This window comes from Chroicocephalus ridibundus, chromosome 15 (assembly GCF_963924245.1).
Source record: "Chroicocephalus ridibundus chromosome 15, bChrRid1.1, whole genome shotgun sequence".
NCBI classification, from domain to species: Eukaryota; Metazoa; Chordata; class Aves; order Charadriiformes; family Laridae; genus Chroicocephalus; species Chroicocephalus ridibundus.
The window spans coordinates 4,320,818-4,341,800 of NC_086298.1; the positions used below are offsets into that span (position 1 = coordinate 4,320,818).

Below are 20,983 nucleotides of genomic sequence, written 5' to 3' on the forward strand. Positions count from 1 at the left end.
AATCGTATATTACATGGTTTTTGACCAAGTTATTAAACTACATACCTTCGAGAGACAGAACCTCATCTTATAAAAGTCTAAGTCAATAAAGACACTAGGATCCTCCAACAGCGAAAACAGCAGAAGTGCACGAGAACAAACAAATATTACTTGATGTGCACAAAAGCTGCATGATATTAAATTGAACCATCGGAGAGAATGGCTGTTTTCATAAACACAAAGACACCCTCACCAAGGTTGGTCATCTCCTGATTTACATGCTCAGCTCCGCTACCTCCAAATCCCCTTAACAGGTTGCCTTTAAAAAATGGCTTTGTTTAAAAATGACTTTCATCTGTCTCCTGCCCGCAAGGCCCCTGTCGTACCCGGACAGGAACACCATCTGCGGCTCTGGTGACAATCTAGCCCATTTGGAAGATGATGGAAACCTTTTTTTTTCTTTAAAAAAAAAAAAACAAAACCCAAAAAACTCCTGCCAATTTCCAGAAAGGACCCTTCACTACCACATCTCATTTGATCCTTACAAGCCCGTGCCTATTGCTTTAGTGGGGGGTGGTACCATAAATTGTGGATGCAAAGGAGAGAATTTCAATGGAGAAGTGCCTGATTTATAGAACGGGGTGGGGGGGGTGTGTGGAATTCAACACTTTTGCACCTGCTAATCAAGGTAGCTATCCATCTCATTTATGCCACCGCTCCAGCAAGCCTGACAGCACAAAATCAGAGGCTGTTTTTTCCAGCATTTGGCCCTAAGGGACTGATTCTCCAGCAGGTCTCTTAAGCGATGCCCGCCGAATGTGCAAGTGAATCAGTTTTGTGCATACAAAGCAGGTAATTGTGCTCACAAATCAGAATTTGCATATGCCGCCGAAGAGGGATGCTCTCATAAACGTTAGCGGTGCTGGGAAGGGAGGCCAGCGAGAAACGAGCACTCCTGGATTTTACGCAGAGGTGTCCCAGCGCGTGGTACGAGTGGCAGCACTGGCAACGTTCTCCACATCTGTGCGAAATACAGAGAGCAAGAAGAGTCGACTGCAAGTCCCAGAAGACGACAAACCTTCCCCGTTCTTGCACAGTCAACACCTGCCAAGAGGATGGAGAGTTTTGGATGATCCTCTTCAGCCAAGGACCACATCCTGACCCCGGAGAGGTTCCTGGGACGTGGTTCCCAGGAGAGGTTCCCGTTCCGACATGGCAGCTGGGGCACTGTAATACCTGCAGGGGGAAGATGCTCAGCAGCATCCATTTATTTATATATTTGCAGTCACACCAGACCAAACGGCTTGGCCATTTCCAAGGCAGGGGGGAAGGAGAACGACGATATTTCGCTCGTGTGCAGATGTTGGTGCTCCCTCTGAAAAGCTCTGATGAGCTGGTGCTTTGCAAGGCTGGTTTGGAATTTGTCAGGGGGGCAGCAATCATTTAATTAAAGAGTGAGTCACACGGCAAAGACACAAGGGAAGGCAAATTAAGGTCAGGCAAGCAAAATGTATTTTGGCATTTCCTAGCGTTTCAGAGCCTCGGTTTTCAGTGCGGATTATTATTCATACTGAAGTAGCACTTGGTGGCTGGAGTCATGAGTCAGCACGTTGGATGGAGAGATCTTCTATAGAACTCCAGCCCAGAAGAGGTCTTCAGTGCTGGGAAGAGGCAAGAGCTTGAGTCTCACCAGACAGAGCATACGTGATCTGGGGCCTCATGTGCCAGAAGCCCAAGGCACTGCTGCCGAGGAAAAGTCCTGCCCACAGAGGTCTACCTACACCACGGAACAAGGACGCTTGGGGACAAAGCTGCACCCACGCTGCCACGGAGAGTGGCTCCAAGGAGAAGGCTGAAGTCAGATTAGCTATAAATATGCCGGAGGACCTCAAGGTTGTCCCTGCTGCTCTTCACAGGAGAAACCTTCCGGGCCTTCATCCTCCAGAAAGGACAAACCTCGGTCCATCCTCTTCACGGACTCTTTGCCCAGCCCGAGAGGATAGAGGGCAGGGGAAACCCCCAGCACCCATCCCTTGGGATGCTCACAGAGATGATAAAATCCCTGACCTGAAAAGGTTGAAATCTAGGCAGGATTTACGTCCCACAGTAAAACCACAAGCTTGCCTCTCTCACGGTGATAAAAATAAATCACCCTTAAAAATAGAATGACATTAATAAAAATAAATCTAAAAATACATGCAGTGTATCACGGAGTTACAGTCTGCTCCCAGCCTGGCATGCAAACTTCTCACCAGATAAAGCCTGGTCAACGGTGATGACCATCACTGGTGCTTGGGGCTACGTCCTGGGGCAGGGTGTCAAGCAGGTACTTCCAAAGGCCTGATTTTCAGGGGGTGGTTGCTCAGCTCTTGTGAAGTTTGGACCTCTTAAAGGGGTCTTAGATTTAGGCTCCAAAAATGAGCAGCCCCATGGGCCGGTCCTGCTCTGCCCCTGAGGATCCAACTGCCATAGAGAGGAGAAAGCTTTTGCTTTATCCACGTGCAAAATCCCAGGCTGGAGAGAGAGGGAAGAAGCCAAATGACGGATTTTGGATGAGGAACCTAAGGTTGAGATCAAGGCTGCTCTGCCCTCGCCTCCCATCACGGGTACAGCAGGGAGGATGGGAACCGGGGCTGGGAGCTGCAGAGCAGCTGGCGAGGTCGGGATCCGGCATGGTGCTGGAGCAGAGCACCTCCTGGGCTAACGAGCATCGCTCCCTTCCCTGCAAACGAGATCTGACACATCCTGCTCAAGCGTGGGGCATCCAGCGAGAGCCACAAGCTGCTCGGGCGAGCGGGGGACGCGGGGGGAGCAGCAGCTGGGCCGGCTCGAGGGAGCAGCCGCTCCTCACAGTGGAGGCTGCGTGAGGATGAAACCAGCCCTGCTTGGTGCCAAGGACGGTGCGGGGCTGGCGAGCAGAGCCACGGGGCTCTTCCGATGCGGAAGTCACGGTCTGGCTCCATACGGTCTCCCCACGGTTTCTGCTGGAGGCAGGATTTTTTCCCTCCTGTTCCCCTGAACCAGGGGACAGCTGAACACGTCTTGCCTCTCCCGCTGAGGTGGCTGCATTTCACCGATGCCCGAAACCATCCTTCTGCTCAGCGACATCTGGATGAGAAGAGCCTCCTCCTGCACCATCTCCATCTGCCGAGGTGGCTGCTGCCACCTCCCAGCCCTCCTTGGGACTGTAGGTGATGCCCAGGGCTCATCGACATGGGGAATTCATCCAGCGTAATTATTCTGCTGCAGCGATGCCTGCCAGTGCCCCCGTGCAGACAAGCCTTGAGGAACAGGAGTGCTAAGAAGAGAACATTGCCTTGACCAGGAAAAAGGGGTTTTGAAACCAAGTTCAGTATTTGCATCGCAGCTGAGCAGGGAGGGATGAGAACAGGGTCACCCCCACCAGCCCATGGTGCGCTCATAATTGGAGGAATTCTCATTATTAATGTATTAACAGCACAGTCCATGGCAGAAGGAGGCTTAGAAAAAGCCTTCTCCTCTGTGAGCCACCCCTCTTCAAACCCCCCCATCAAAACCAGAAACCAACGTCCCTACCCCGACCACGAGTCTCATACACAAACACACGGTGAAGAGACTCTCATTGCCAGGAGAGGAGGGAAGGGGGTCACCCGGAGAACCTGGGAACAGTATTGTCTCTGCGACGAGACAGGGGGGCTTTGCAGGCTCTTTAGTTGCAGAGCATGCCAGGAGCGACACGGCCGCTTGTCTCCACGCCACCAAGAAGGCATCCCACCCGCGGCGAGGCACTGGGGAGCAGGAGCAATGCTCACTGCTGCAGAGGGCACGCACACCCCACATCACAAAAAAAACAGCACAGTCCCTGAACCACCTTCCCATGCATGGTCATGTCACCCACACCAGCTGAGATGTCAACTCCTGAGGGCCACCCATTGGCTGGGGTCACAGACTTATTTCCCACCCGCGCACACCCCATGCCTGCCTTCACTAGTTGCATGTTTGCTGCTTCTGTGTTCCCGGATCACCGCACACTCCAGATCCCCATTTGTCACCCAGAAGGACATAGGCCAGAAGGAAAGGTGACACTTCTCTGCCCAGCACCACATCTCAGAGTCCCAGCAGGGCTGGCCACTGCTTCACTGGGACAGAACACGCAAGCAGAACACGCTCAGCAAAAAGGTCATTTACAGATGACGAAAGATGGCAGACCCGGCAACTCCAGAAGGAAGGACTGGAGGAGATGTGACCTAGGTGACCATCAGGCAGGAGGACGAATGGGAAATGTGGTGGACTGTGGTGGAATGGTCAAAAAAGAAAAGGGATGGAGATGGGGCAAGCTCACAAGTAGGTTTTCCAGACTTGACAGCAAAATAGCACTACTTAGAAGGAGATAAACTCCATGTGCCTGCAGTTGCCACACCAAAGAACTGACAGGTCCACCATTTCAAATCCCCATTCTTGTGCCCACCTTCTTTCTACTTTGCTGATGGGGGTCAGCACTGTGTGACGCTCCTGGAACCTCTTGGTCCTCCATGCCTAAACACCAGGCTAAGGCAGAAGTGAGCCGAGCGGGCATCGAAATACCCAGAGACAAACCTTCTCCCTCTCATCTCCAAGCTTTCCAAGGTCTTCACTCTTCCCCGGCCTCCCTTACCTGTCTCTTGGTCACACAGTTGTTCACAGGCATCAGTGGTCCTCTGTCCACAGAGGTCTCTCACCCAGGGGGACGTGGCATTGATCTGATAGTAGAGGGACAGCTTGGCTGGATTAAGCCAGTCAGAGATGTCCAAGTAGCTCCCCTCGCTCACAACGAAGCTGCTGCCTGGAGGGTGGGAAAAGAGTGTGTTAGGTTTAGGTGAGTGTAAAAAGAAAAAAGAAAAAACCAAACATGCATTTTGGCCCAATACCAGAACACTCTACTCTTCAGGAGCTGCTGCAATGTTGGGATCAGTGAAATAACACCAAGTTCACCAACACTCAGACCCAAAGAACTTAATTTGACCGTTCCACTCCATATGAATATCCCCCAACGAATGGTCCACCAGCTGGGACACTCCTCTGCCCAGACACCGCCCTACCCCTACCCTACTCAGCATCATGAGACACTGGATTTGATTCCTGGATCTCTGCAGAAATATGGACCAATGTAACTATTGTGATCCATCCGATCGGAGCATGGCTTGCCCAGCTGATGCAGGTGGTTTCCACGAGACACCTGGATGCCAGGTCAGGGCACCAAGGGGCAGCGGCAGCACGGGCTGTTCCCACTTCATCTCTTTAGTTGAAGGTGAGTGAATTGGCCCAACACCCAACTACTCGTCTGAGCGGTCTCGAATCAGAGACACTCCCTCACCCTCTCACTCCTGAGAGTTAGAAGCAAATTCCTGCCAAAAAAACCTTTTCTTACAAAATCTTACGTTTCTTTATTTTGTGAAATGTATTTTTCCCCACTGGCACCTGGGAATATGCATCATCTAATTAGCCAAATAGATTTTCAGTTCAGCCCAATCATTTCCTTATCTAACATCTGAGGCCCAACATCGCTTGGGGGATTTTGCAGGCACAGAGGTCCTCATTAACTCTGATCTTCAATTACATTGATTATAAGACTGCCTCCATAATAGCGCCGCACAGATCAGAGGGGAGCCCAAAAAACCTCTGCCATTAAGTGGTGTTTTGCAAAAGTTACCAGGGCAAAAGCTCCTAAAACCAGGGGAGGAGAAACCTTCAAAGGGGACTGGGCAAGGGGAACTGCCAGGTAGCCCAGGAACCCCCAGCCACCCTTCCACTGAGCACCAGGACTTGCCAACACGAGCAGAATTTGCATCCATTATCTGAAGATTAAATCCTTCCTAGCAATCATCCAAGGATGGCAAGTCTACAGATTCAGGGTGTGTATTTTCATGAAACTTCAGGGATTGTATCACTTAGTAAAGGGCTGGGACATTATTTTTCCAAGCGCTGCATGAGATCTTAGCTCAAGGAAAGCTAAGATTAAAAAAACTGGACAAAAACCCCATAGCAGCATCCACCCCACACGAACCTGCTTGAACACAAACTCCTGATTTCCTTTTGAAGAGAATCATGGGCACTTTAGCAAGAAGGAGCCCTTCTAAGCCTTATCCTGTGCCGCATTATCCATGCACAGGTTAAAAAATGCAAAGCTTGAACTCAAGCTTTCCAGGGAGCAACCCTATCTTCAGGCATCCTGCGACCTCAGCACCGTACAAATCCGGGCCCTAATTTCACATGAATTCAAATCTTCTACACTCACACCCTTTCTACACCAGAAACATATTCACGGGCGCATCTCCATGCCCAAAGCCGACGGAGGCTGCCAAGCTACTGACTGTTCAAGCAAATGAAAACCAGACGTCGAGGATGCAGCTGCTCCGGAGACGCAGCAAGGCAGGAGCCCGCGTCACCGCGGCTGCAGGATACATCTCAATCAGGCACGCGGCAGCAGGAAACTGCCGGCTAAACTCCCCAGCACCAGCGGAGCGCGTGGGAACGCTCAGCACAAAGAAGCACCTTAGAGCCACGTAATTTTTGTTTTTTTTTTTCCAATTATCGTTCTTTGCCATGAATATTTAAAGATAGCTTTAAATACCAATGATAATTATCACCAGTTTATTTTACCAAACAGAAATGCGTCGTGCCGCCATGGGGAGTGTTTACTGTTTACGGGTAGGTGTCTGTGTAGTAACCTGTCAATCTTGCCTTCTTCCCGACTTTTGTAGTTCCCTAACAAAGCGCGAGCCTTGGGAAGCACGGAAGCACATTTTGAGGCTCAGCTACAGACAACTCCCTCCGCACCCAAAGACTGAAGAGCAAAACCACCAGCTCTCTGATTAAATCCCCACTTAATGAACCCCACTTCTACTTAAAATACAGCCAGCCTGACAGCCACAGAAGCAAATCAGACATAAAATAGTCATATAATCAGTATTCATAAAGATGAAGGTGACTCGAGCTGGCAGAGCATCTGGCCCAGGAGCTGCTCCAGGGAGGGGACCCCACGGTCGGGGTGGGCGATGGAGGGGTGACCTCCGGAGCTCCCCACCACCCCCACGTGCTGAGCTCCTCCGGGAGGAGGAAGTACATTCACGGCCTTGCTGCTAAATTTCCATTTTCTTTGGATAACCCGGCCTGTTTGCTGCTGGAAGCATAAAAACCCCCAAATTATCTACTTATGGAAGTACCTCCTAAATCAACACCAAAATGTGACACCTGGCCAGGAGCCAACAACGTCCCTTGCAGCAGAAGTCTGGTGTCCACGTGACGCCACCAATTTGGGAAGCTTGAAAGGCATCTGCAAATTGATCAAGCTCTGCCATATTCTGTACAGAGAAAGACCTTCCCAAATATAATGCGACGGTAACTTAAATAAAAAAGAAAAGTCCCGGTATTTTCAAGATGAATTACTACTTCGGATTTCAGTAAGTCTGACTGAGAAATCATCCTCAATATCACGAGTTTTAAGGAAAAAAAAAAAAACCAAACCATTTTAATTCAAAATCCCTGAATCCAAGTTCAGTGTAAAATAAAGGCTTTTCTTCTCCAGTCCAAGAAAAAAAAAAAAAACAAACTAAACCTAGGGAAATTAAAGGTTTTAGTTAATTGTAAACACTTTCCTTCCTTCCTAGGAGGGAGGGGACAACTTCCAGCAAGGAAACTCCTCACATCTTTGAAGCTGAGTGTGTTGCAGCTCAGCTGGGTAAGGTTTTGAGAGATGTTCGCAGACGCTCTCATCACCTTCACTCCCATTGAAAATACAAACAAACAAACAGCCCAACCTTGATCCCTTTATAGCTTGCCTGGGAAAAAAAAATAACAGGAAAAGGCGTTTTACAAATATTTTGAAAGCTAAAATTCTGAAGACTTCAAAGCCTTTTCACACAATTTTTCTCTTTATTTTCAAAGAATCCACACATAGAAAACAGTCACCAGCACGCGCTTATCAAAACCATCTTGAAAAGCCCAGAAAGGGCAGGTTGAGTATCAAATCCTGTTAGAAACTACCAAGAACAAACATTTTTTTAAGCAGGAGCCGTTTCAAACGTCTTTAGCTTGCCGGGAACATCAGCCAGGCTTGTTTTCACCAACGCTCATTCTCTCAACGGAGGGAAATCAAGGAGGAGGGACAGGGGATGACGGGGAACCTGAGGGGCCCACACCACCAGGGCAGCGGGGGGTAGACCCCGCTCCCAACCACCCTCTGAAAACCTGCCTCGAGGACCTCAGGCCCCACCAAATCACCCCCACACCCAGCCTGAAGCACACCTACAGCTGCTGCCTGTGGATCCCGGGGAGCAGATCCCAGCAGAGACACTCTCTGAAGAAACGTGGAGAGACCGTCCAACCCGCTGTCCTCTGCTGCCAACCCTGCCCGCTCCCAGGTGTCCTCCTACACATAAGTTTTGAGCTTCCCACTCAAAAGCTTGGTGAAATCCCCCTTAAACACAGACATTTGGGTCTCAGGGTAAAGCAACCATCAACCAAACAAGGAAATACAGCAGCAAAACGGCAGCTCTCCACCCACCACCACCACCTTCCAGGAACCCCCGTTGCAGGACATGTCCCTCAAGCACTGTTGGCTTTACGAATAGCATTGCAGTGACACGGAGAACATCAGTACACGGCCACACAACCACCTCCCGGCTCCACGAGGTCCACCAGCACTTCAGGGCATTGATTTGTTTGGGTTTTTGCACGTGTGTATTTTTCCCCCCTCCTTCCTTCTCCAACACTGATCAAAGCCGGATCAGTTAAGGCAGCATCAAAAGTTCATGTCTCTCATGCTGGGGTCTCCTTCAAAGTTCAGAGGAACTGCTTAAGCCTTGACAAAAGAGGCTTGAAGTTTTGACATTTCAAATATCATTTTCCAGAACACAACAGGATAAAACAGCTCAGAAGAGATATCTAACAAGGGAAAAGAACAAAGCATCCAAAAGGCAGCCAAAAGGGTTTGGCTCTTCCTTTCTCTCTCTCTCTCTCTTGTTTTCAAGGGAAGAGATCAAAAAATAATTTTTTTTTGAAGAATTTCTATTTCTTCCTCCCTCTGCTCTTTTTGTCCTCTCTGGTCCATTCACTGTATCTTGGCCAATGAAACTCCCTTTCATCTAAAATTAGTATTTTCTGTTGGAAAGCCATGGGAGGTCATACTACAGGTTGCTATTAATGTATCCATCCCTAGACTATCGTACAATTATAATCCTGTTACAGAATATTATTTTTTTTAACACTAGAGGAAGGATTATCCCTCTTGCTCCATTCCATAGGTACAAAGAATAAACCTATTTGATTTCTTTAGAGATTTTTTTTTCCCCTTGTTAAACTTGAAAGAATGTTTCCCAAAAAGACAACTCCTCCCCTATCAGCTCTTTCCATTGATCAGCTCTCACTCTCCTGTCCCAGTCCCAGGGAAAGAAAACTTCTGCTTCTTAAATTTCTTTCAGAAAGTGCAGAAGAGCCAGCCAGACCCTGGATTTCCAGGACACGCAGATACTGACCTACGCCTGGAAACCGGGCTTGGTGCAGGATCGCACCCGCAGACTAACGCGGTGCTCAGCTTTACCACCCCACTCCTGCTCAGCGCCAAACTTGGAAATTTTGGAATAATTTAAATTCTTCAAAGTCGAACTCTTCATTCTACATTGAAACCAAGGATAGTATCCCACCGGGATGAAACTCAGGGTATCCACTTCGTCTTGGTTTTCAAATGGTTTCTCTCTTGAAGAAGATGAAATGCCTAAGTTATGAGAGCAAGTTTGTAAAACAACAAAAGCCTACAGACAAGCCTTTCATTTACTCTTCCATCAGCCGAAGCGCGTACAGTTAACACCGCACACGGTGCTTGACTCGGGGATGTATTTTCAGCAGCCGAAGGACAGCCCACACATGGGCCGCTCGCGCCAGCGCCCCCGACCCTCTGAGGATCAAACCCAGAGACCCCCAGCCCTTCGAAACGCCGTCAGTCCTGCCACAGCTCTTGCGCTCTGGCAAAGCAGAAGCAAATTACTGATACAAATCTGTATGTAATTACAGCTCAGACTCGAAGCATCTTTCCCGTGGGAGGAGCAGGGTTACATTTTAATTGTTAAATTGCACTTTCTTGATAATTCTGACAGACTCTTTCTTTGGGTTTTCTTGGCAGTCAGTCTTGATTTCGCCAGGGCGGAACTTCTGACAAGCAGCGCACGGATTTAACTTCATTCAGCAGGTGATGACTTGGCCACCTTTCCCCAAACCCAAGCTGGATGGCATCTTCCCACCCCTGCCTTGTGGTCAAGCTCACGCTGCAACGAGCTCTCCCATGGCATTATCAGACAATATAATTGCGCAGGCGTTAGTAACAGCACATCTCCATCCTCAGCAGGCATCTGGGCCAGCAATGGCTGAGACGGAAATTAGAATCCTAAAGAAAAGCTTCTCCTTAATGCTCCGTATCTCCCAACTCCCACACTCCAGCCTGAGGCACTTTCTCAGCGATGCTCCCTAGATGTTGGACAAGGGTTTGGGGAAATCCAGCCTAAATCTAATCGCATCACAAAGTATATGAAGGAGGAGTTCCGATAAGCTTTCAAAAATATAAAGTGTGTGTGAATGGTGATTTTTTTTCAGACAGCACCAAGACCAAACATCTTCCCAGGACATCAGAAAACACAGCCAAGAGGCAGCACGTGCAAAGTTAATACGCCACGGGACCGGGGCGAGGTACCACCCACTCACCGAGAGACTGCGCATCAGCAATGCTACTTGTCGGCAGAACGATGAAGTGAAGCAGCACGTTCCCAGCTATGCAGCCTCCAAAAATCCTCGCTGCATTGCGGCATCATTGCTGCTGCAGGGTTCCCATGAATTCTTGTGCGAAAGCAAGAGTGGCCTAAGCCAAACCGACCGTGGTGCAAGCGGGCAGGGTCTCCTGATGCAGGTGCAGGAGCCAGTGTTTGCATCCCTCCATCTAGGAAGGGAGCAGGTTAGCTGGTCAAAGACATCGTGCCTTACTGCAGTCTTCTCTCACCATCTCTCCCAAATTGGAGGGTAAATGGTGTTGGTAGAAGCTCAGCAGGTGCTGGGAGATGCCACCTCCCCAGCGGTGGGTGCATCCTGCCTCTCTCGGGATGCAACAGCTCCCAGCTCTGAACGGGCCCCCGCTGACACCATCCAAACGTCAACGCCAGTCCCCCCGCTTTGCTCTGATGAATCCTGCAAAGGAGAAAGGAAGAGGCACGCGGCCGGCACGGGGAATTGCTGAGCGCGGGATCACAAGCCTGTCAAAGGCACGGTAAAAACATGATGTACTTCAGCCTCCAGAATCTTATTAGTTCTTCATGCAAAGAGCGTTCACGCCGTAAAACCGTCTTGGAATCCCTTTGATCCATGCTGATACGGTTTATAAATTGATGTTAATATTTAGAGTTCATGTCTGGTAATGCTGCAGCCATTTGCTCACATCTCCTTGCCAGCCAAAGAGGCACGGCAACAGGAGTAAGCTGTAATGCAGACACGGAGGTGACCCGGTGATTTAGAGCTGACAGAACTGAATGCAATCTGTAAAGCTGCCCCCCAAAAAAACAGTCACCTTCCCAGAAACGGGGGCAGACAGATCTGGCACCGAGTCTGCAAAGGGAAAGCATTGCTTCTGCCGAAGCCCTGACCCGGGTCTCCGTACGGCAAAACGGGCACCTCTGCAGCAAAATGACTCCAGGGGGAGGACGCAGCACAAGAAAAACCTCATTTCAAGCCAGCAAATTCCCTTCCCTGATTTCAGATGGGGCTGGTGGGGCTGGGACCAGCTGGAGACCCCACTGCCCCAGTGGCAGCATCCCTCCAAAAACCCAGAGAGATGCCTTTGAGGTCGGATCCCTTTCTCCATCCTTCTGGTGTAACCTGGGGTGCTTCCCATGTAAATCAAAGAGAGTCTCCAGCTTTTCTGTACTGTAAAAAGGAACAGGGAGGCAGCCGGTCCCCCACCTCCTGCTGCTCATTTCTCCGCGGCCGCATGCGCAGCACGTGCTGAGCGCCTGAGGACACAAACTAATGCCGGGTCACCTCTGAGGGCTGCAGAAGATTGAGCAGGAGATGTCAAAAGCAAACAATTTAAAGCAACACATTTAATTAAAACCAAAATGAGAAGTTGTTGCAAGTCCAACAATTGCAGTCTGCAGAGCTCCAGCAATCTTCAGGGAAAATTAACACAAGCTGCTAATAGCAGCATCCAATTCCACCGGCGTCTCGGAGAAAGAGTGGTGGGGGGAAGGTAGGAAATAATCTTCAGATGAAACAATTACTGATCAGCTGCGTGACAACCACAGAACGTCATCATTCAGACGGGCAGATGCATGAAGCTTAAAAAGGAAAAAAAAAAAAAAAAAAGCCACAAAGATCTTCCTCCAACTCTACCACCTTGTCACTTAAACCCAACGCATGGTCTCACAGAATCGTAGAATGGTTTGGGTGAGAAGGAACCTTGAAGATCATCCAGTTCCAACTCCCTGCCCTGGGCAGGGACACCTCCCACCAGACCAGGCTGGGGAGGTCCCAATGGACTGGAGGGTAGCAAATGTAGCACCCATCTCCAAAAAGGCAGAAAGGAGGATCCAGGAAACTATAGGCCTGTCAGTCTGACCTCAATAGCAGGGAAGGTCATGGAGCAGATCATCTTAAATGCCATTACAAGTCATATAATGGACAAGCAGGGGATCAGGCCTAGCCAGCATGGGTTTATGGGTTTATGAAAGGTTGCTCCAAGCCCTGTCCAACCTGGTCTTGAACCCCTCCAGGGATGGGGCAGCCACAGCTTCTCTGGGCAACCTGGGCCAGGGGCTCACCACCCTCACAGCAAAGAACTTCTTCCCAATATCTCATCTAAATCTCCCCTCTGTCAGTTTAAAACCGCTGCCCCTCATCATGTCATTACAATCCCTGATCCAGAGTCCCTCCCCAGCTTTCCTGGAGCCCCTTTAGGGACTGGAAGGGGCTCTAAGGTCTCCCCGGAGCCTTCTCTTCTCCAGGCTGAACCCCCCCAGCTCTCTCAGCCTGTCCTCACAGCAGAGGGGCTCCAGCCCTTGGATCCTCTTCGTGGCCTCCTCTGGCCCCGCTCCAACAGGTCCGTGTCCCTCTCATGCTGAGGGCTCCAGAGCTGGACGCGGGACTCCAGGTGGGGTCTCACCAGAGCGGAGTAGAGGGGCAGAATCACTGTCTCCAGTGGCAATTCCACCTCCTGCTGCTCTCGCTGGCTTCGCACGGGGTGGGACCGTGTTCGCCCTCCTCCCCCGTTGCCTACAGGACAATGCCCACCCCGGGGGAGCTCAGCTGCGCTGGCAGGAGCTGCGGCAGAAAGACGGGGGGCTCGGGGCAGACGGTGCCCCTGCTCCTCACCCCCATCCACCAGCCAGCCTGCAGCCCAGCGACGTTCCAGACAAAGGGATCACCAACGTATCCCTCTGCACACGTCTCAGAAGAGGAGGGATGGAGGTTGCGAATGCCCTGAGATGTCTTTGAAGCGGCAGAAAACCTGCTTTATGCCCTTTACTTTATTTCCACTTATAAAACGAAGCCCTACAAGCCCCTGGCTAAATGTAGCTCTGGCTTCCTTCTGTACGCACCGGAGGATCTCAGCTACCTCTCCCACTAAAGTATCCAGATACAAACATCCACCCACACCGTATATAACGTCTTCGCAGGCTGTAAAAACGGGAAGCTTTAATTGACACTATATTTCAAAGTGTTGTGCAGCAAGGACACACTCCAGGCTGAGTCCTCCAGGGTACCTTTCTCCAGCCCTGCCTTCCCCGCAAGCCGCTCCCGTTGCTGTAGCTCTACTTTTTGACTGATTACTTACAACAAAAGGGAAAAAAAGAAAAAAACAACCCAAAATCAACTATTGAATGTATAGAGCTGAGTGGCTCACATAATCATAAGGGGTTTTATTGCTCAGACGGAGGGACTCTATTTCCTTTCTTCCCCCCTTTGGCACTGCTAAGGGTCCTCTAAATAATGCTTTGCATTTCCACATCCTCATAAAAGCCACTATTTCTATACATCCGAGCCATCTCCGAAATCAGAACGACGCTTTCCGCTCAGCTCAGAGTGACGCTGCCCCAAAACGCGACGCCCCGGAGCAGCAGCAGGGAGGGGAGGATGCTCCCCCCGGGGCATCCTCGGGGAGGATTTGGAGGCAGCGACCCATTCCTGGGAGGCAGGAGCCCCCAGCCCGCCCTCGCCAGCTTCTGCCAGCCTTTCCCGGATGCGGCCACCCCGTTAAATGAAGGCAGAGCAGCTGTACAAACCAGGCAGTAATTGCTCACAGGAGCCAGGGATGGAGGGGTGGGGGGAACCCCATCAAATGAACAAAAGGAAGAAAACAAACCGAGAGAGAGAAATAAGGGCAACAGAGACAGGCTGGTTATTAATACTGCTGCTTGGAATATATCCTCCCAGCCTCGGCTGCCAGTTGGCTTCTGGTCCCAGTCCTTCCCCTCCCAGTTCCCATCCTGCGACTCCAGCGGGTTCGGGAGCTTCTTTCCCCAACGCCGTTGCTCGCTGCAGGGAGGGGAAAAGCTGCTTTCCTCTGAGGCTGGAGACATTTGGTGGGGCTTTTTCCCCGCCTCCCTCCTCCTTTTCCCAACTTGGCTTTGGCTCCTGGCGCGCTGGAGCCGGCTGGCATCTATTTAAAGTTTCCTTCAAAGACGAGTTTGCATCTGCAAAGAGAGGGATTTCTTTCAGCCTCTCTCTTTGTTTGGCTTTTCCCGCAGAGGTGTTGGTAGCTGCTCCGGCTTTAAGATTTTTTTCCTTGGCTACGGTCATCTATTGAACTACGGCATTTCAAAAAAGGAAGGAGAGGGCATCCTCGTCTCGCACGGGAATGTCTCCAGGGAACGCACCACCCCGGCCTTATCCTCGTGCGAAATACAAAAGAGAAGGGCTCGGGGAGCCAGGCTATTTAAGCGCACGGCAGCATTTACGGGACACGGTGCACACCAGAGGTTGCTTTCAGGCTGATCAAAGCTCCCAGCCCAAAGACCTCAGCCCAGGAGGGGATGCCTACGCCAACCCCTTCCTGCATCCAGGAAAAAAGCGGGTTTAACCCCCCCCAGGAGCTCGCCAGGGAGGAGCGAGCCCCCTGTTTTCCATCAGTGTAAGACTCCATGTGCCAAGCCCTCTGCAAACACAGCCAGCCAGGTTTTTATTCCTGGGTATCATTAAAATTTCCCAACCCATCGCAGCTCTCTAATGTCTTTAAATGTTTTATAATATTTTGCTGCCGGTTGGGTGCTGCCTTGGGATTTGGTGTTGTTCAAAAAGAAGGGACAACTTTAAGAGCTTTTCTCTTCCCAGGCAAGGGACTCTGCCATCGCATAAAATGATGAGATTTCAGTAAAAGCGATAGCCGCTGCAAAACGTCTCGGCTGCTTCTATGGGAAGAATTTGACTGTTTCTCATAAAAAATATTAAAAAAGTTTTCTCAGTTTGTAATTATATTTTACAGTTTCATTACAAAGCTCATTTTAATTCTTCTCCAAACCGTTCTTACCAGTCCTCTTGCCACTTTCTCTTTAGAGAAGTCATTAAGTCGGGACTGGAGATCATCCCATTTCCCCCAGTTTCAAGGATATTAATCTGTTTTATTGGTATTTCATTGTCATTTCCATTCGAGTGTTCTCCATATTTGCATAATTTGCATTGCCACCCCTTTCCCGGTGACAAGCACAGGCTCAGCTTTTCACTTTCATTCTCCAGAGTCACATTGCATTTTGTTTTATTTTCTTCTTCGGGGACACGCTGTCTTCCCTAGGCCAGAACTACAGACGGGGAGCAGGATGTTCGGGTCCTATCTCCACCACTGTCCTCCTGCCTGACCTTCAACAAGGACCAAAAGCCAGCTGCGAACTCCCAGTCCTGGTGATGAACTGGCCAGTGCCCATCTCAAAGGGACACACGAGTTGACACCGGAGCAGCCTCATTTCGCAAGTGCAAAAGGAGTTTCTATTCTCCAGCTACTCAGAATAATGATCTGTGAAGATTTTGGAATATTTAAGCGAAGCCTGGACAACCCTTAAAGCCTTTTAGAAACAGGTCAAGGCGTAGACAAGTCCCTTGCTTCAAGTCATGCCTTTTTCATGTCTCCACTGATGTTCAGTTCCTCCAACCTGAGACCACAAAGTAGATGTTCTCCTCCTCTGTTCTTTACGGACCAAGCTTTGCCCGCTGGGATATTCCACATACCCAGAGATTAGGTTGTAATTTCCAGAGTCAGCAGCTGAGGAGCATCCTTGGGGATGAGAGCAGAGGCGGCCTCGCAAGTCAGCACAGGGGCATGGACCCACGGCACACAACACCCATCCCACGAGCATTGTTAGGTGCAGACATAGAAGTGGGGATAACGAGGCAGCGAGGGACAGCGGTGGGGCTGGGGAGGGCACTGCTCTGTCGGTGTTGCAGGGCAGGTAACGTCCAATGAATGCACATCACAGCCAAGAAGAAACCCCTCTTAGCAGGGCTGAATCCCACTCCAACCACGCTGGTGAGTCCATCCCCACCATGGGGCGATGGTCTGAGCCCCTCTCCATCACTCCCTGCTGCTGCTGTGCCGCTGCACTTCTTTAACCATCTACCTCTCCTCAAAATACTAACCGACCCCAGGAGCTGCCCTCCATCACAGCCCCCAAAGTGGGGGGCTGGACAGGAGCTGGCCACGCCGGGACACCCCAGCACCTGGTGATGCACCGGCTCATTGCGGCACGTTTCCGGCAGGGAAAAAGTGCCCCCTCCTCATGCCCCAAGCAGCGAGACGAGCGCAGGAGCTGAGGAATTGGAACCGACTGAATAATGGGTCCCGTCTGCTGGAAGAAAATGAAATTTGCCCTCATGTTACCGAAAACTTGCACTCGACGCTCACTGCGCATTATAAAGAAAAGGTCAGTGAAACACAACAAACGCAAGGAGCCCAGTTGGAGAAAGCAATAAATAGTGACAGCAGCCCTCGTCTAATTTTGCAAAGCATCTCTGCCTTTGCTCAAACCCCAGCAAACTCACTCCGCGCTGCTGCGAGGGGCTGGGACAGGCAGCTTTGCTGCTGCAGGACAGCGGGACGTCTGGCTGGGCAGGCTCCCGGGGCTCGCCAGTGAGGGTGGAGGAAAACAGGAATATCCGTCAGACACAATTATTATTATTAGTAGTAGTAGTAATAGTAGTAACGATAATAAAAATAAATAACAATTAAATAGTAGTAACAGTAATAGTAATAACAATAATAGCAAGAAGAAGAGGAGGAAGAAGAAGGGGAGGAGGAAGAGGAAGGGGAGGAGGAAGAAGAAGAGGGCTGAGATTTCAGCCTTGGGCTCACAGGTGTGCTTTGCTCCTCTGGGAAGGGGGATCCCCGCAGCTGGGGCAATTCCCAAAGAGAAGGACCCCCACATCCCAAACACACACGATGGGGCAGCGGCATCCGAGTCCCCTGAGGGTCTTACCGTCCGCGATGAAGTGCTCGGGTACGTGAAGCGTCACCTTGACGGTCAGCGGGCAGGAGAGCTGGGAGCCGCACACCACGGCCAGGACGCAGGAGCTGACGGCGATCAGGGTCAGCGCCGTCTTGTTGACGGGGCTCTTCATGGAACCTGGAAGGCAGAGAGAAGGGTGGGTGGCCAACAGCCAAAGCTGCACCAGGGGCTTGCTCGGGCTCCCCCCTTCCCCACGTGGATGCGGGAGAGCCCCAGCCCCGGGGAAGGGCAGGGATCAAAAAGACGGACGTCAGCTCAGTAGCGCTGGAAGAGCTCCTGAGGTCTGCAAACCATGCCTTGTTCGGCTGGGTTTTTAACATTTGTCTTGTTTCACTCACTGAGTTACACCCATCTCAGGGACTGTATTTTCCTAGAGGAGGGAGAAAACCTGCTCAGAGCCCTGTACAGACCCTCTCGCTGAGGACCCCCCATCCCCGGAGGCATTCACCACCCCTGCCAGGCTCCCCCCGCAAAGCCACTGTCATTTCTTGTCAGCCTTGGTTTTTCTCTGGCAAATCTTGTCAAGTCGAAACAAGCTAATGAAACCAAATCCAAGGGCTGCCTCAACCGTGGCATCGTTTGCTTTCCCTTAAAATCAGGAGAAATTCACACCTGTAGATGTTATATAGCACCAATGAGTGTTAATTATTTACACAAATACATATAAATATTCAGTCATCACAGGGGGACTACGCCGAACAACAAAGCGACCTACAGAGCCAGCCGCTTTTGACAGGCAGGAGATATTACAAAACAAGTTCTGTTTTGTCAAGCGCAGAGGCTGACGGCATCTCCCACAAAGCAGCTCAGTACTTCCCGACACATGAAAGCCAGCCGCCGAAGCGGGCACCCAGCCCCCCCGGTCCCTGGGTGGGGGACACTCCCAGACTGCCAGCCCTCCTCTCGAAGGCCACGTGTCTGGCAGCAGGGCGACGGGGTGCCTGCACCGAGGAATAACCCCATGGGGCTGGGGGGATCCCATCACCCCACGGCGACACTCAGACCGGCTTGGTTGGTGGCTTCTATTTCATTTGGATTTTTTTCTGAAGCATTAGGTGAAAGCCAACAAGCAAACGAGGAGCTTGAGCATCCTCAGGTCTAGAGAAGCCGGCAGCAGGTACAAACCCACCAGGAATACCGCATGGAGCATCACAGCATTAAGATGACCGAATCACTGTCAACTACAGTTGGGTGGGACAGAGCAACGCCCAGACTCCGCTGGGTATGGGGTAAAGCTGGGCAACACAGAGTCATTGGGAGAGACCTGGCTGCCCCAGGAGATTCGGATGCTCTTGTTGGGTGCAACCAGGAGCAAACGCATGTCCAGATGAGACACTCGCCACTGATGGAGAAGACCAGGAGAAATTGTTCCCTGGCCGCCACTACACCCTCAATAGGTCTCCACTGCCTGAGAAGGGAGCAGCCCTGCAGACCACAGCTTGGGGCACCACTGGTCCCCTGCCCACCCAGCCCCGCCAGCACCAGGGGCTGCCCCAGCGCGGCTCCAACTGCACCGCATCCCCCACGGCCACCCAGTCCGACACCTCGCACCAGCACTCCGCTTTGCTCAAATCTAATGACAGATGCCTCACAGAGCAGCTGGTTCCCTTCTCCGGCGCTTGGGACACCGATTAAAAGCCACCCGGGGAGCACGGCAATGCCAAGGAGAGGGCACAGCCCGGCAATTAACCCCACTCTATAGCACAGTCTGTTACAGCATTGCTGAGACGACGGAGCTCCCGGCAGACCTGACCGCATCCCTCCTCAGGATTCAGGTGAGGACAACTTATTTATTTTCGGAAGCCATCCCAGCCTCTCCTCCCTTGCTCCCTGGCCCTTGCCATCTCATCAGCAAAGCCGGATTCCAAAAAGCATCCGTTTGAAAATTGCACGGGAAATAACACCCAGCCAGTTAGCACTTGCACAGCTTGTGGTTTGACCGAAGCCGCTGGTAGAGATGCTGGTGCCAGGGCAGGGATCCCGCGCTCGGGCAGAGCCCATGGCATCACCTGCCTTCTCCAGGCAGGGCACCACACCCCCCCAAAGCATCCCTTACCGCACATCGCGGATGCTCCAACCAGCATCTGCAAGACAGAAGTGGCCGATCTGCTGGAAAACGCCCCCATCACTACAACCAACAGGAGTATTTCAAATTGATTATTTATGAAGCATCTTTTACTTTCCTTACGCACGCGTCATCTAAACAGCCCTCCCACCCCTATTTCGCAGCTCCATCGCCAAACTCCTGCGCTCTTCACCTTGCGAGCCCCTTTTTTTTCTTCCCAGTCTTCATTCATATTCAAGGAGTTAGCACCTCCTTGGGAGGCAAACTCATCCTCTCGCTGGGCATACTGTGCCTGCCACAAACCCTGCGCTTGGCTGGAGTTACTACAGGAATGCAAAAAGAAAAAACGAGGGGAGGAAAAAAAAAAAAAAAAGAGGAAAGAAGGAAAAAAGCCTCCATCAGGATAATTGGACACAGACAGGTATACAATAGAGGAGAGAACACTGGATTTTACCATTATAAATCACCTTTCAATCCAGGGTCTTAAAGTGCTTTGCAAACATTAAATCACAAATCCCTTCTGAGTTAGACAAGCATTATCCCCTTTTCACAAAGAGCCTGAATCACAGGTACGATGGCAGCTTTCACCATCTTGCAGCTGGAGTGGAGCTGGAGGAATTAGGATCCAGGAGCTCCCATCTCCATCGGTCCACAGAGCTCCTTCTTTCCCCGTGACTAAGAGGAGAGGGGCACAGGAGCTTGAAACAGCAAAAAGCCCATTACAGCTCAATGAGTTTGCACTTGGCTGCCCAAGGGAAGGGACAATGTGCTACAAGTCTCCTGTAACTACTTTCTTCGCTCCCCTGCCTCCTGCTCCCTGCTCGTTTCCATCACGGCGCTAATTATTGAACTCTAGAACTGCCTGACGTTGGCTTTGACCAACTGAACCAAAACAATGGGTCTTCTGCTTGAGCAGAAATTGGATTTCCGGCTCAGCTCTTTATTGCTCACGGCCAGTTTGCTGCCAGGTTTGATAAGAAGCTGTTGGTAAAGCAGATCCTTCCCTCGTTCTTTAAAGAGAGGGACATCGCTCCTGTCCTCCATCCCATTGCCTGCTCTTCAGACCGCTGATGCTCCATCAGAAACACTCCTGGGCTGCCTCTAAACACCTCTCTGGAGGGAAACAGCTTCATGCCAGGCCTCTGAAATCGCAAGCAAATGTATTCTTAGCAAACCATTGCCAACCAAACCAACCTCAACAGATTCACCAGGGCTTCCTGCTCCTGTTCAAGAGGGAAGGCAAAATGACCAATTCCTTCCTTGTGCTGGGGAATGATCCAAACCCAGCTCGTAACTCAGATGGTACCACATAAACCACAACACCACACGTGGGAGCTCTACCTGGCTGAAGCCTGCTCTTTCCTTCATCTCCTTGCAGTCTCCAGGCTTTCAGGGAGATGTTTAAAGTGCAGATTTGCAAACCCATGTTCACCAAACAAGCTGGTATTAACCTCCT

At 50.9% G+C, this 20,983-nt stretch overlaps 1 protein-coding gene across 1 annotated transcript in view; it reads right to left on the reverse strand.

The window, feature by feature from the left end:
• Positions 1 to 20,983, reverse strand: part of ASTN2 (astrotactin 2) — a 374,972-nt gene that overhangs the window by 214,608 nt on the left and 139,381 nt on the right. Inside the window, exons 6-7 of the mRNA XM_063352726.1 lie at positions 17,433 to 17,579; positions 4,613 to 4,780 (exon numbers count right to left, since the gene is read on the reverse strand). Of these exons, the coding sequence (XP_063208796.1) occupies positions 4,613 to 4,780; positions 17,433 to 17,579 (315 nt within the window). The remainder of the gene's footprint in view (positions 1 to 4,612; positions 4,781 to 17,432; positions 17,580 to 20,983) is intronic.